The 11,355-nt window shown below is 37.6% G+C and overlaps 3 protein-coding genes and 1 non-coding gene across 4 annotated transcripts; all 4 read right to left on the bottom strand.

The window, feature by feature from the left end:
* Positions 1-1,051: 1,051 nt before the first annotated feature.
* On the bottom strand, positions 1,052-1,158 carry LOC127742634 (small nucleolar RNA R71). The gene has a single exon (XR_008003983.1). It is a non-coding gene; the product is annotated as a small nucleolar RNA R71 (small nucleolar RNA).
* A 4,108-nt stretch (positions 1,159-5,266) lies between these two features.
* Positions 5,267-6,709, bottom strand: LOC127747725 (uncharacterized). The gene is made up of 6 exons (XM_052262094.1): positions 6,580-6,709; positions 6,238-6,492; positions 5,949-6,148; positions 5,728-5,820; positions 5,521-5,628; positions 5,267-5,410 (listed from the first exon to the last, which is right to left on the bottom strand). The coding sequence occupies exons 1-6, from the start codon at positions 6,707-6,709 to the stop codon at positions 5,267-5,269; spliced, it is 930 nt and encodes a 309-aa protein (XP_052118054.1).
* Positions 6,710-7,438: 729 nt separating this feature from the next.
* Positions 7,439-9,655, bottom strand: LOC107485175 (uncharacterized). The gene is made up of 2 exons (XM_016105696.1): positions 8,328-9,655; positions 7,439-8,237 (listed from the first exon to the last, which is right to left on the bottom strand). The coding sequence occupies exons 1-2, from the start codon at positions 9,653-9,655 to the stop codon at positions 7,439-7,441; spliced, it is 2,127 nt and encodes a 708-aa protein (XP_015961182.1).
* Positions 9,656-9,752: 97 nt separating this feature from the next.
* LOC107485167 (uncharacterized) lies at positions 9,753-10,898 on the bottom strand. Its single transcript, XM_016105686.1, has one exon. The coding sequence runs from the start codon at positions 10,896-10,898 to the stop codon at positions 9,753-9,755; it is 1,146 nt and encodes a 381-aa protein (XP_015961172.1).
* Between the last annotated feature and the right edge of the window lie 457 nt (positions 10,899-11,355).

Here is an 11,355-nt window from a genome sequence, read left to right as displayed (position 1 = left end):
GAAGATTCTGTTGGGGAATCTAAGAGATATGCGCCTGGTCTAAAGTAGAACGGAAGTGGTTGTCAGTCACGTACGTTCATAAGTGAGAATGATGATGAGTGTCACGGATCATCACATTCATCAAAGTTAAGTATAACGTATATCTTGGAATAAGGATAGAAGAGAATTGAATAGAAAGTAATAATAATTGTATTGAAACTTGAGGTACAGGAGAGGTCCACACCCTTAATCTATGGTGTGCAGAAACTCCACTGTTGAAAACACATAAGTAAAAGGTTCAGGCATGGCCGAATGGCCAGCCCTCTCCATGATCAAGAGACCGAATAGTCAAAGGATTAAACTGTCAAAAGATGTCTAATACAATAGTAACTTATCCTATTTATACTAGACTAGCTACTAGGGTTTACATGAGTAAGTATTTGATACATAAATCCACTTCCGGGGCCCACTTGGTGTATGCTTGGGCTGAGCTTGATCTATCCATGAGCTGAGGCTTTTCTTGGAGTTGAACTCCAAGTTATAACGTGTTTTCGGCGTTCAACTCCGGATCATGACGTTTTTCTGGCGTTTAACTCCAGATAGCAGCATGTACTTGGCGTTCAACGCCAAGTTACATCGTCAATTTCCGAATAAATTATGAACTATTATATATTGCTGGAAAGCTCTGGATGTCTACTTTCCAACGCCGTTGAGAGCACGCCAATTGGAGTCATGTAGCTCCAGAAAATCCATTTCGAGTGCAGGGAGGTCAGATTCCAACAGCATCAGCAGTCCTTTTGTCAGCCTTTTTCAGAGTTTTGCTCAAGTCCCTCAATTTCAGCCAGAAATTACCTGAAATCACAGAAAAACACACAAACTCATAGTAAAGTCTAGAAATGTGAATTTAACATAAAAACTAATGAAAACATCCCTAAAAGTTGCTTGAACTTACTAAAAACTACCTAAAAACAATGCCAAAAAGCGTATAAATCATCCACTCATCACCTGGACTCTTGGGATAAGTTGGTCACGGCCTTCTTGGCTAAGTTCTTTCCTCCTCAAAAAACTGAGCAACCTTAGAGTGGATGTTCAAACCTTCAAACAGAAAGATGGTGAATCCCTCTATGAAGCTTGGGAAAGTTACAAGCAGATGACCAAAAGGTGTCCTTCTGACATGCTCTCAGAGTGGACCATTTTTTTAATATATTCTATTATGGTCTATTTGAGTTCTCTAAGATGTCACTGGACCATTCTGCAGGTGGATCCATTCACCTAAAGAAAACGCATGCAGAAGCTCAAGAACTCATTGACATGGTTGCAAATAACTAATTCATGTACACTTCTGAGAGGAATTCTGTGAGTAATGGGATGCCTCGGAGGAAGGGAGTTCTTGAAATAGATGCTCTGAATGCCATATGGGCTTAGAACAAAATGTTGACTCAGCAAGTTAACATGATTTCTCAAAGTCTGAATGGATGGCAAAATGCATCCAACAGTACTAAAGAGGCATCTTCTGAAGAAGAAGCTTATGATCATGAGAACCCTGTAATGACAGAGGTGAATTACATGGGTGAACCCTATGGAAACACCTATAATTCCTCCTGGAGAAATCATCCAAATTTCTCATGGAAGGATCAACAGAAGCCCCAACATGGCTTTAATAATGGTGGAAGAAACAAGCTTAGCAATAGCAAGCCTTTTCCATCATCTTCTCAGCAACAGACAGAGAATTCTGAGTAGAGCCCTTCTAGCTTAGCAAACATAATCTCTAATCTATCTAAGGCCACTTTAAGTTTCATGAATGAAACAAGGTCCTCTATTAGAAACTTGGAGGCGCAAGTGGGTCAGCTGAGTAAGAAAGTCACTAAAACTTCTCCTAGTACTCTCCCAAGCAATACAAAAAAGAATCCAAAAAGAGAGTGCAAGGCCATTGATATAATCAAAATGGCCGAATTCAAAGAGGAAGGGGAGGACGTGAATCCCAATGAGGAAGACCTCATGGGACGTCCCCCAGACAGAAAGGAGTTCCCTATTGAGGACCTAAAAGAATCTGAGGCTCACATAGAGACCATAGAGATTCCATTAAACTTCCTTCTGCCATTCATGAGCTCTAAGAACTATTCTTCCTCTGAAGAAGACGAAGATATAACTGGAGAGCAAGTTGCTCAATATCTAGGAGCCATCATGAAGCTGAATGCTAAGTTGTTTGGTAATGAGACTTGGGAAGATGAACCTCCCTTGCTCATTAGTGAACTAAATACAAGGGTTCAGCAAACTTTACCTCAAAAGAAACAAGATCTTGGTAAATTCTTAATACCCTATGCCATAGGTACCATGACCTTTGAGAAGGTTCTGTGTGACCTGAGGTCAGGCATAAATCTTATGCCACTCTCTGTAATGGAGAAAGTAGGGATCTTTGAGGTACAGGCTGCCACATTCTCATTAGAGATGACAGACAAGTCAATAAGACAAGCTTATGGAATGGTAGAGGACATGTTAGTGAAGGTTAAAGGCCTTTACATCCCTACTGATTTCATAATCTTAGACACTAGGAAGGAGGAGGATGAATGCATCATCCTTGGAAGACCTTTCCTAGCCACAGCAGGAGCTGTGATTGATGTTGACAGAGGAGAGCTAGTCCTTCAATTGAATATGGACTACCTTGTATTTAAAGCTAAAGGATCTTCCTCTGCAACCATGGAGAGGAAGCGTGAAAAGCTTCTCTCAATACAGAGTCAAACAAAGCCCCCACAATCAAAAACTCTAGGTTTGGTGTTGGGAGGCCACAACCAAACTCTAAGTTTGGTGTTGAGAAGCCCTCACATTCAAACTCTAAGTTTGGTGTTGGGAGGCCCTCATATGCTCTGAACATCTGTGAAGCTCCATGAGAGCTCACTGTCAAGATATTGACATTAAAGAAGTGCTTATTGGGAGGCAACACAATTTTTATTTATCTATATTTTTATTGTTCTTTTATGTTTCATTAGATTCATGATCATGTGAATTCACAAAAAAATTGCTAAAATTAAAAACAGAATCAAAAATAGCAGAAAAAATAGCACATCCTGGAGGAAGAGCTTACTGGCATTTAAACACCAATAAGGAGCATCTGGCTGGCGTTCAACGCCAGAACAGAGCATGAATCCGGCGTTGAACGCCAGAAATAAGCAACAGTCTGGCGTTTAAATGCCAGGATTGCACCCTGAGGAAAGCTGGCGTTTAACGCCAGCAACAAGTATCAGGTTGGCATTAAACACCAGAAACATGCTACATTTGGGCGTTTAACGCCAGAAACAAGCTTCAGCCTGGTGTTAAATGCCAGGATTGCATGCAGAGGGCGTTTTACACGTACTACAAGAAAACAAGCTTTTTGCTACGCTTTTAAAGCGTGGCGAAAAGTCCAAAAAAGCATAGCGATAGCTTTTCGCCATGCTTTTTGAGATACCGGCACGCTTTTCAAAGGGTCACAACTGCAAGGGTGCCGGTTGCTATATCGGTACGCTTTTGGTGACCTATCGCCACGCTTTAAAAGCGTGGCCATATGTCATACATATGGCCACGCTTCGAAAGCGACCCAATAGGTAGATATGGCTACGCTTTAAAAGCGTGCCAATAGCGTACCATATCGCTACGCTTTTTAAGCGTGCCAATAATAAGACACATCGCTATGCCTTAAAAGCGTGACAATAGCCTTGAGATACAGCTACGCTTTTAAAGCGTGCCTGTTGTTGCCTACTATAACGTTATGGCCACACGTTCAAAGCGTGGCAACAAGTGGAGATATGGCTACGCTTTTGAGGCGTGCCAATAGCAAGACATATGGCTACGCTTTTAAAGCGTGCCAATAGCTGTGAGATACAGCTACGCTTATAAAGCGTGGCTGTTGATTGCTGCTGTACAATATGGCAACTCTTTTAAAGCGTGGCTGTAAGTTCAGTACCTATATTTGCACTCTTTTTTTTATAAACCTTAATCATGGATAATTTTAAAATTTAAAAGATGACTACAAACTTTAAATCAACTAATCCTTCTTCATAAACTTGTCATAGAAAAAAAAGTGTTTGATCACATGATATACTCTAAACAAAATACCAAAAATCAAAGTCTCATCCACTAGCAAGTTCTTAATACATGAGTTACAATTCCAACATGGGTTACATTATCTACTTCATTTACACTTCGTTACAAAATACAAAAGTTCATGATTACTGATCATCATTGTGAGAGAAATTGTTTTCAGCACTGCCCTGCAAAATTTTAAATATTGTTGTGTGTTAGTGCATCTTATACCAAACCAAAAAGTTAAAAGACATATTATCAAACAAACTATGTTATAATCGTACAATAATTATAACCAGCAAAGGCTTTTCTTTCATTGAAAGCCACTATACTTTTTTTGTTCTTAAAGTTTTCAAAAAAGAGAAAGGGTACTGATATAGGAAGCTAACAATCAAACAGCACCCTCCCCCCTTTTTTTGCTGCAAGTGTCACATGTTTTACACAACAGTGACATGTATCACCCTAACTCCTAATATATTTCACAACCAAATTAACCAAACTAACAGTCACATACATACTAGCAACTGGAGAATCAATACAAATTGCATATGGATCAATTCTATAACTGATTCCTTCTTCTGATTAATATTTAAGGTGGGAAAAGAAAGAAAGAAAAAACCAATCCCCAATAAATAAATCAAGCAAAATGAAATATACCATGAGAGCCATTAATTCCTTCTGGAGTCTACAAAAATAAAAACAAACAAAACCATTAAAATTCAATTATGGTTTCTTTTCTTTTCCTTTTTCCAATTTAATTAGGAAAAAGTGCAAATCTTCAAAGATTTCTCGTGTTTTCCAAAATTGAGATTCAATGCCACACTAGACACAAAACAAAACACCACTAAAGCTTCAACAAATTGGAATTCAGATTTTAATTCAACACTATTAGCACCGTCTATAAACTTTTGTCTCACTATCATCACATGTCCAAAATCAACAACAACAATAAGTCAACTACTTTGGTTGGAAATATATCGAATATCCAAAGATAGTGACTTACATCTTTGGGTGGAATATGAGTTGATTCGGACGAGCAAGGAGTATATCTCAGTCTGCTACTTGAGGCATCCAAAGGAGAATTTTGGGCAGCTTGCACTAAGGCTGCTACCTCTTCCTCACTCATTCCAGGGTTGACTTGGTGCACCAATACTTTTAGTAAACTGCATACACCGTCCATCTTCTTCTCTAATGATTCAACCTTGTTGTTGTATTCAACTTTGACTTGTCAAATCTCCTCGTCCTTTTTAAGAGAGCTTCTTGTAATCGAAGCCCCATAACAACGAACTCGACCTGGTTGGTCATTTCCTAGCACTCCTACAAATGCATCCTCATCATTTTCCCCTGCCTCTATTCGGGTTTGAAGTTCAGCCTGTCAAAAGTGAGGAGTAATAAAATACAAAGCCGCATTAACTAAATATTAATAGAAATCACTATAGAATTTATATTGTACAAATCCAAATACAAATACAAAAAACTCACAATTGTTCTTTGTGTTTTAGCATCAATTTCTTTTCCTTTTTTACTTGTGCGAGTTGCTATGAAAACTTCAACTCTTGATGGTTCTTCACTATTCTCTTTAGAGTCGCGCTAGAGTACATATAAAAAAATTTACATGAAGCATACTAACTAGAAAACTACAACATGAATATAAATGAGAAATCACAAAAAATATCAATCTTATATTACCAGCTGCTTGCGCACTATTCCAGAATTTGTGGAACCCATCCGGTGAGGACATGTTTGCTTTGACCTATTTTCAGTATTCTTAGTAGACACAGCCTAAATATAAATATGAAAAAGAGATGTTATTATTCTTAATAAACATGTTTTCTTGTTTTTTCAAAATCACACTACCTTTTCCCAAAACACCAAATTTAATCACATAAAGAACAAAAAGACAATATTACCTTGACAGTCGGAAGACTCCAATACCGAATTAGTTTGCGAAATTGAACCTCAGGGATCTCTAACGGTCGGTTCTTTATCATTTCTTTCTTTGTGTTGTACTTTAAGAAATGTTCCTTTTTTATTTCGCCTTTGTATTTTTTCCATGCACGACAAAATCCCTTACCCACGGCTTTGAAGTTATTGGAAGAATGAATTTTTGCTAAAAAAGACAACAAATTAGAATGTCAAAGGTTAGCATTAATAAAGTAACATAAATTTTAAAAACATTATCTATAATGCTATATTTACATACATTGGCATAGTCCCACATGTCCTCTTTGATGTTTTTAGGCACACCATGCCAACTAGTATATAGCAAAGTCACAAAACGAGGATTTCTAACCGTTGTGCCCAAAAGTTGGTTGAGGTTAGATACAACCTCCTTGGTTGGACCTACAGGTTGCCCTCCAAAAAATTCCACCTCCCATCGATCATTAAAATCAGTGGCATGAAGCTTTTTGCACATTGTCTTTCCACGAGTTTTCTTCTTTATTGTGCCTAATTCTGATTAAAATAACAGAATTTTAACTCAAATCAACTTAGAAATAATACAAGCTATACTTTGACAATAAGGTAAAACAAGAAAAGCACCTTCATTACTAGCTTGTCCTCCATTACCCTCATCATTTGCAGCATCATCAAGCTCATCTTCCTCATCTTCCTCAACTTCTTCATCTTCCAAATTTATCCCATGTACCTTAAAATACATGTCAAGACTCATTCCTTTTTCGTTGAACTTGCACTTAGCTCCCTTGCATCTTCTCCCTCATCATCAGAACTTAAATCATTTTGTTCCATTGTATCAGCTTCAACAGTCCTTTGATTCCCAGTTTTGGAGGTCTTTTCAGCTTGAAACATTGTCCCGTTTCCATTTTGTTCACATTCTTGAAAAAGTGACATTGGTTGGACCTTCTTTTTCTTCTTTGGAGTTCTAGCTTGCTCTTCAATGGCATCTTCCACAATTGTGATAGGTTGGTTTCTTGTTTGATCTTTTGGGTCTTGAGCTTGGAAGCTAGCCTTCTTATTTTCAGCCATGATCTTTTCTCTTTTAATATTGTACTGTTGTAGCAATTCAGCACTTGACCTCACTTGTGTAACCTCAAAGGAATTCTTTTTTTTCGGACTTTTTTCTTTCATTTTTTGTGCTAAGGTACTTATCCGTTTTCTTTTAGTGAGTTCTCCTTTCTCCATTCTGCATACACAAAAGAGTTGCAATGAAAAATTTGTTATTTTATGAATAATTAAATGAACATAATCAACATAAGAAAGTAATTAAATAAGCAAAATAACTAAAACAAATGAGACATTTAGAATTCTACCAAAATAGCATTACATGAAATAACTAAAACAAATGAGACATCTAGAATTCTACCAAAATAGCATTACATGAAATAACTAAAACAAATGAGACATCTAGAATTCTACCAAAATAGCATTACATGAAAGAATGTCAAGATGTTTCAGAATCAGAGTCCTCCATATACTCGTATTCGCTTTCCTCATCTTCCTCACCACGTTGTTTGGCAAACATATTTGGAGCCATATCTATAATAGTTGCTCGTAGATCATTCCTCACTAGATCAACTTCACCATTATCATTTGGGAGACTTGGAATCACTTCAGGTTCACATGGCTCCCTTGCATATATTATGGGCGAATCAGACTCAAGGTCATCACTTATCCTAAATAAATCTCTTGGAATTGTTTTCATAACATAGTGTTTGTCACTCACATATGGGTCTTGCACATAAAAGCATTGGTTTACTTGGGATGCTAGCACAAATGGTTCTTCTTGGTAGCATTTTTTATTGAAATACACATAAAGACCAAAATTGTCTTTTGTAACTGTATACCACTCACACTTAAACAGGACTACCTTAAATTGGCCATAATAATCTAATTCAAACATATCAACTATTCTACCATAGTAGGTTACTTTTGCTTCAATTGGCTTCTTATCTTTCACAGTAGCAAAACTAGGAGTCAATGCCTCCAATGTGACACCACTATTTTGGGTTTTACGTCTTGCATCACGGTGTCTTGTATGAAACCTATACCCATTGATAACATAACCTGAAAATCTTTTTGCAACTCTATTTGGCCCCCTAGCCAACCCTTTTGCCCAACCAGGCACATCCTTTTTCATGGCACGAGTTTTAAACCATTCTGAGAACTGTTGACTATGGTGTTTGGCTTTCTCCCACTTTGTTCTTCGTGGATTGTTATCATTTATTGCCTCCTCATGCTCTCTGAAGATCAAATATTCATATTCTTATTTGTTAGTAGGGTAAAATATTATGATTAAGGTCTACGAAATGACAATGAATCAAACAAAATACCTCATGTAGACCTCGATCTTATCACAATTGTTTAGGATGTATGCATGACCTTGTATTTCTGATTTTTCATCTAACATGAACAAATCTCCCATTTTTCCACCCAAAGGACATCCTTTGCTTGGAAACAAACTAGGAGTTCGCAGCTCATCTGAAACACACTCATCATTGTTTCGAGGGACTCTATTGAATCTTGTCTGGACATCTTCATGTAAATATCTTGAGCAAAAATTAATACACTCATTCGCCAAATATCCTTCGGCAATGGATCCTTCTGGATGACTTCTGTTACGAACATACGATTTTAGTGTGCACATATATCGTTCAACAGGGTACATCCAACGATACTGAACTGGACCACCTAACCTCACTTCATTTGCCAAATGGATAGGCAAGTGCACCATCATGTCAAAAAAGCTTGGAGGAAAAATCCTCTCCAATTGGCATAATGTCTCAGCAATCTCTGCTTCTAAGTTAACTACCTCATCTAGGCTAATTACCTTCTGACATATCCGGCGAAAAAATGAACATAATCGAACTAAAGCGATGGCAACATGGTTAGGAAGTATGCTCTTGATCGGTACTTGCAACAAGTAATGTAACATGAAATGAGCATCATGGGTCTTGTAACCAGAAATCTTCTTTTCTGTTTGCTGCACACATCTAGCGATATTGGAAGCGCTGCCGTCTGGTAATTTTGCCCCTTTTAACACACTACAAAAGATTGTTTTCTCTGCTGCAGTCATTGAGAAGCATGCCTTTGCTAACTTAGTTCTTTTACCATTATTCGTATCTCTTGGTTGAAGGTTTTTCCTGATACCCATTTCTTTAAGGTCAAAACGCGCAGCTGCATGATCTTTTGTCTTTCCAGAAATATCCAAAAGAGTTCCAATTATGCTATCAACTATATTCTTCTCTATGTGCATGACATCAAGGTTGTGTCTAAACATGTTGAACTTCCAATATGGTAAATCAAAAAAGATTGACCGCTTTTTCCAATTAGAAATGCCATTCTTTGATCTCCTTTGCTTCTTCCCAAAAGAATTATCTACCCCTTGCAATATATCAAATACAGTTGTTCCATCTAACAACTGCGGTGGAGACCTAAGTTCAGTTTTTCCATTGAAAGATCTTTTATTATGTCTCCATGGATGGTTCATAGGTAAAAACCTTCGATGATCCATATAAACAGTCTTGTGGCTATGTTTCAGATATATAGAAGAAGTCTCATCATTACAACACGGACAAGCCAATTTTCCCTTTGTACTCCACCCAGATAACATAGCATACGCAGGGAAGTCGTTAATTGTCCATAAAAGACATGCTCTCATGTTGAAAGTTTTGTTCTCTTTGGAATCATATGTTTCAACACTTAACTCCCACAATTCTTTTAATTCTTCAATTAGTGGTTGAAGAAAGACATCAATATCATTTCCCAACATCAATGTCATTTTTCGGTGATTGTAGTCCAGGAATGAGTAAAGATAGCAAAAAATAATCAGGCTTCATGCTCATCCAAGGGGGTAGATTATACACCATCAGAACAACAGGCCATGTACTATGTGTACTACTCAAAGTTCGAAACGGATTGAATCCGTCGCTCGCTAAGCCAAGTCTCACATTACGAGGCTCCTTTGCAAAATCTTCATGTCGACTATCAAATGCTTTCCAAGATTCACCATCGGCAGGATGCCTTAACGACCCATCTTTAACACGTTCATTATGATGCCAGGACATAGCTTCAACCGTCCTTGTGCACATAAAAAGCCTTTGAAGTCTGGGAATCAGGGGAAAATGCCTTAGAGTTTTTGCAGCAACTTTACGAGGCTTTTTAGATGAGGTAGCATCGTCTTCTTCTACATGATGCTCAATATAACGGGATGTTCCACAGACATGGCAAGATGAGTCATTCTCATGCCCGTTCCGATACAACATGCAATCATTGCGACATGCATCGATCTTTTGGTAGTCAAGGCCCAAATTCTTCACCATATTCTTTGTTTTATCAAAAGAAGTAGGAATATTCAAATGTGGCATTCCTTCTTTCAATAATTCTAAGAGAGAAGTGAACGATGCATTACTCCAACCATGCAAGCATTTTAACAAGTAAAGACGGATGGTAAAGGATAATCTTGTGAATCCTTTACATCCAGGGTATAATTCTTGGCTTGCCTCGTCTACTAATTTATAAAATTCTTTTGCACCTTCGTTAGGCCCCATGTTATGTCCATCAACTTGTGTAGTATCTCTGAATCTATCACGTAACAACTCATCAATGTTATCATTGCAGTTATATTCCTCATATGTGTCACTGTCAACATCCATAGCAACAAGTGATTCCCCATGATTAAACCACCTCCTATAACCTTTTACGAATCCATCGCATATTAGATGGTCATACACGACATCTCTCCTTAACCAAAGTCTATTACAACACTTTGCACATGGGCATTGAATTTCTTCCCCTTGAGGAATTCCCGGTGATGAAAAAGCAAAGTGTAAAAACTTTTCTACACCGACTTGATATTCTTTTTCATGACGTGGTGTATCCATCCAATCTTTAGACACATCCATCGAAAACCTATATATTTCAAATAGATAGCTAAGTTTCTAGTTTGAAGTCTTTACTGCTAGTCTCACTAACTGCGAGTCTAGTTTCCTAATTAACTTAGAGACAATATTTTCCATATCTCCAAAATACTGAAGGCATTAGACATAAAATAGCAAAGAAAATTAAATTTTAGCAATTCTTAAAGAAGATCCTGAAGTGAGTGCCTCAGGAAAGCACTTAAGTTGTACACATAACATTAATAAAAAATTAATAGATGTATTTAAATTCGCATGAACCAACCTTAAATACTGTCTTAATCCGTACCACAACAGCACCAAAGTAGTAGCGCAGCAAAAGCAGAATTAGAGAGGTAGCAGCAGCAGCGAGTAGCAGTTCAGCAGTAGATAATTAGTAGCAAAGCAACAGCAAAGCAGTACCACAGAAACAGTAGAACTTATTAATTAGAGAAAAAGCTGATAT

The sequence above is a fragment of the Arachis duranensis genome, chromosome 1 (assembly GCF_000817695.3).
Source record: "Arachis duranensis cultivar V14167 chromosome 1, aradu.V14167.gnm2.J7QH, whole genome shotgun sequence".
NCBI classification, from domain to species: Eukaryota; Viridiplantae; Streptophyta; class Magnoliopsida; order Fabales; family Fabaceae; genus Arachis; species Arachis duranensis.
Note: the sequence above shows the minus strand (reverse complement) of the source record. Positions and strands in the feature narration are given on the sequence as shown.

Coding starts and splice junctions, on each gene's coding strand:
- LOC127747725 (XM_052262094.1), bottom strand. CDS start 6,709: ATGAGTCTTGACATGTATTTTAAGGTACATGGGATAAATTTGGAAGAT. Junction 5,629..5,727: donor GAATAGTGCGCAAGCAGCTG/GTAATATAAGAT, acceptor TATGTACTCTAG/CGCGACTCTAAAGAGAATAG. Junction 5,411..5,520: donor CTAAAACACAAAGAACAATT/GTGAGTTTTTTG, acceptor CACTTTTGACAG/GCTGAACTTCAAACCCGAAT.
- LOC107485175 (XM_016105696.1), bottom strand. CDS start 9,655: ATGAGAGCATGTCTTTTATGGACAATTAACGACTTCCCTGCGTATGCT. Junction 8,238..8,327: donor AAGATCGAGGTCTACATGAG/GTATTTTGTTTG, acceptor TTTGATCTTCAG/AGAGCATGAGGAGGCAATAA.
- LOC107485167 (XM_016105686.1), bottom strand. CDS start 10,898: ATGGATGTGTCTAAAGATTGGATGGATACACCACGTCATGAAAAAGAA.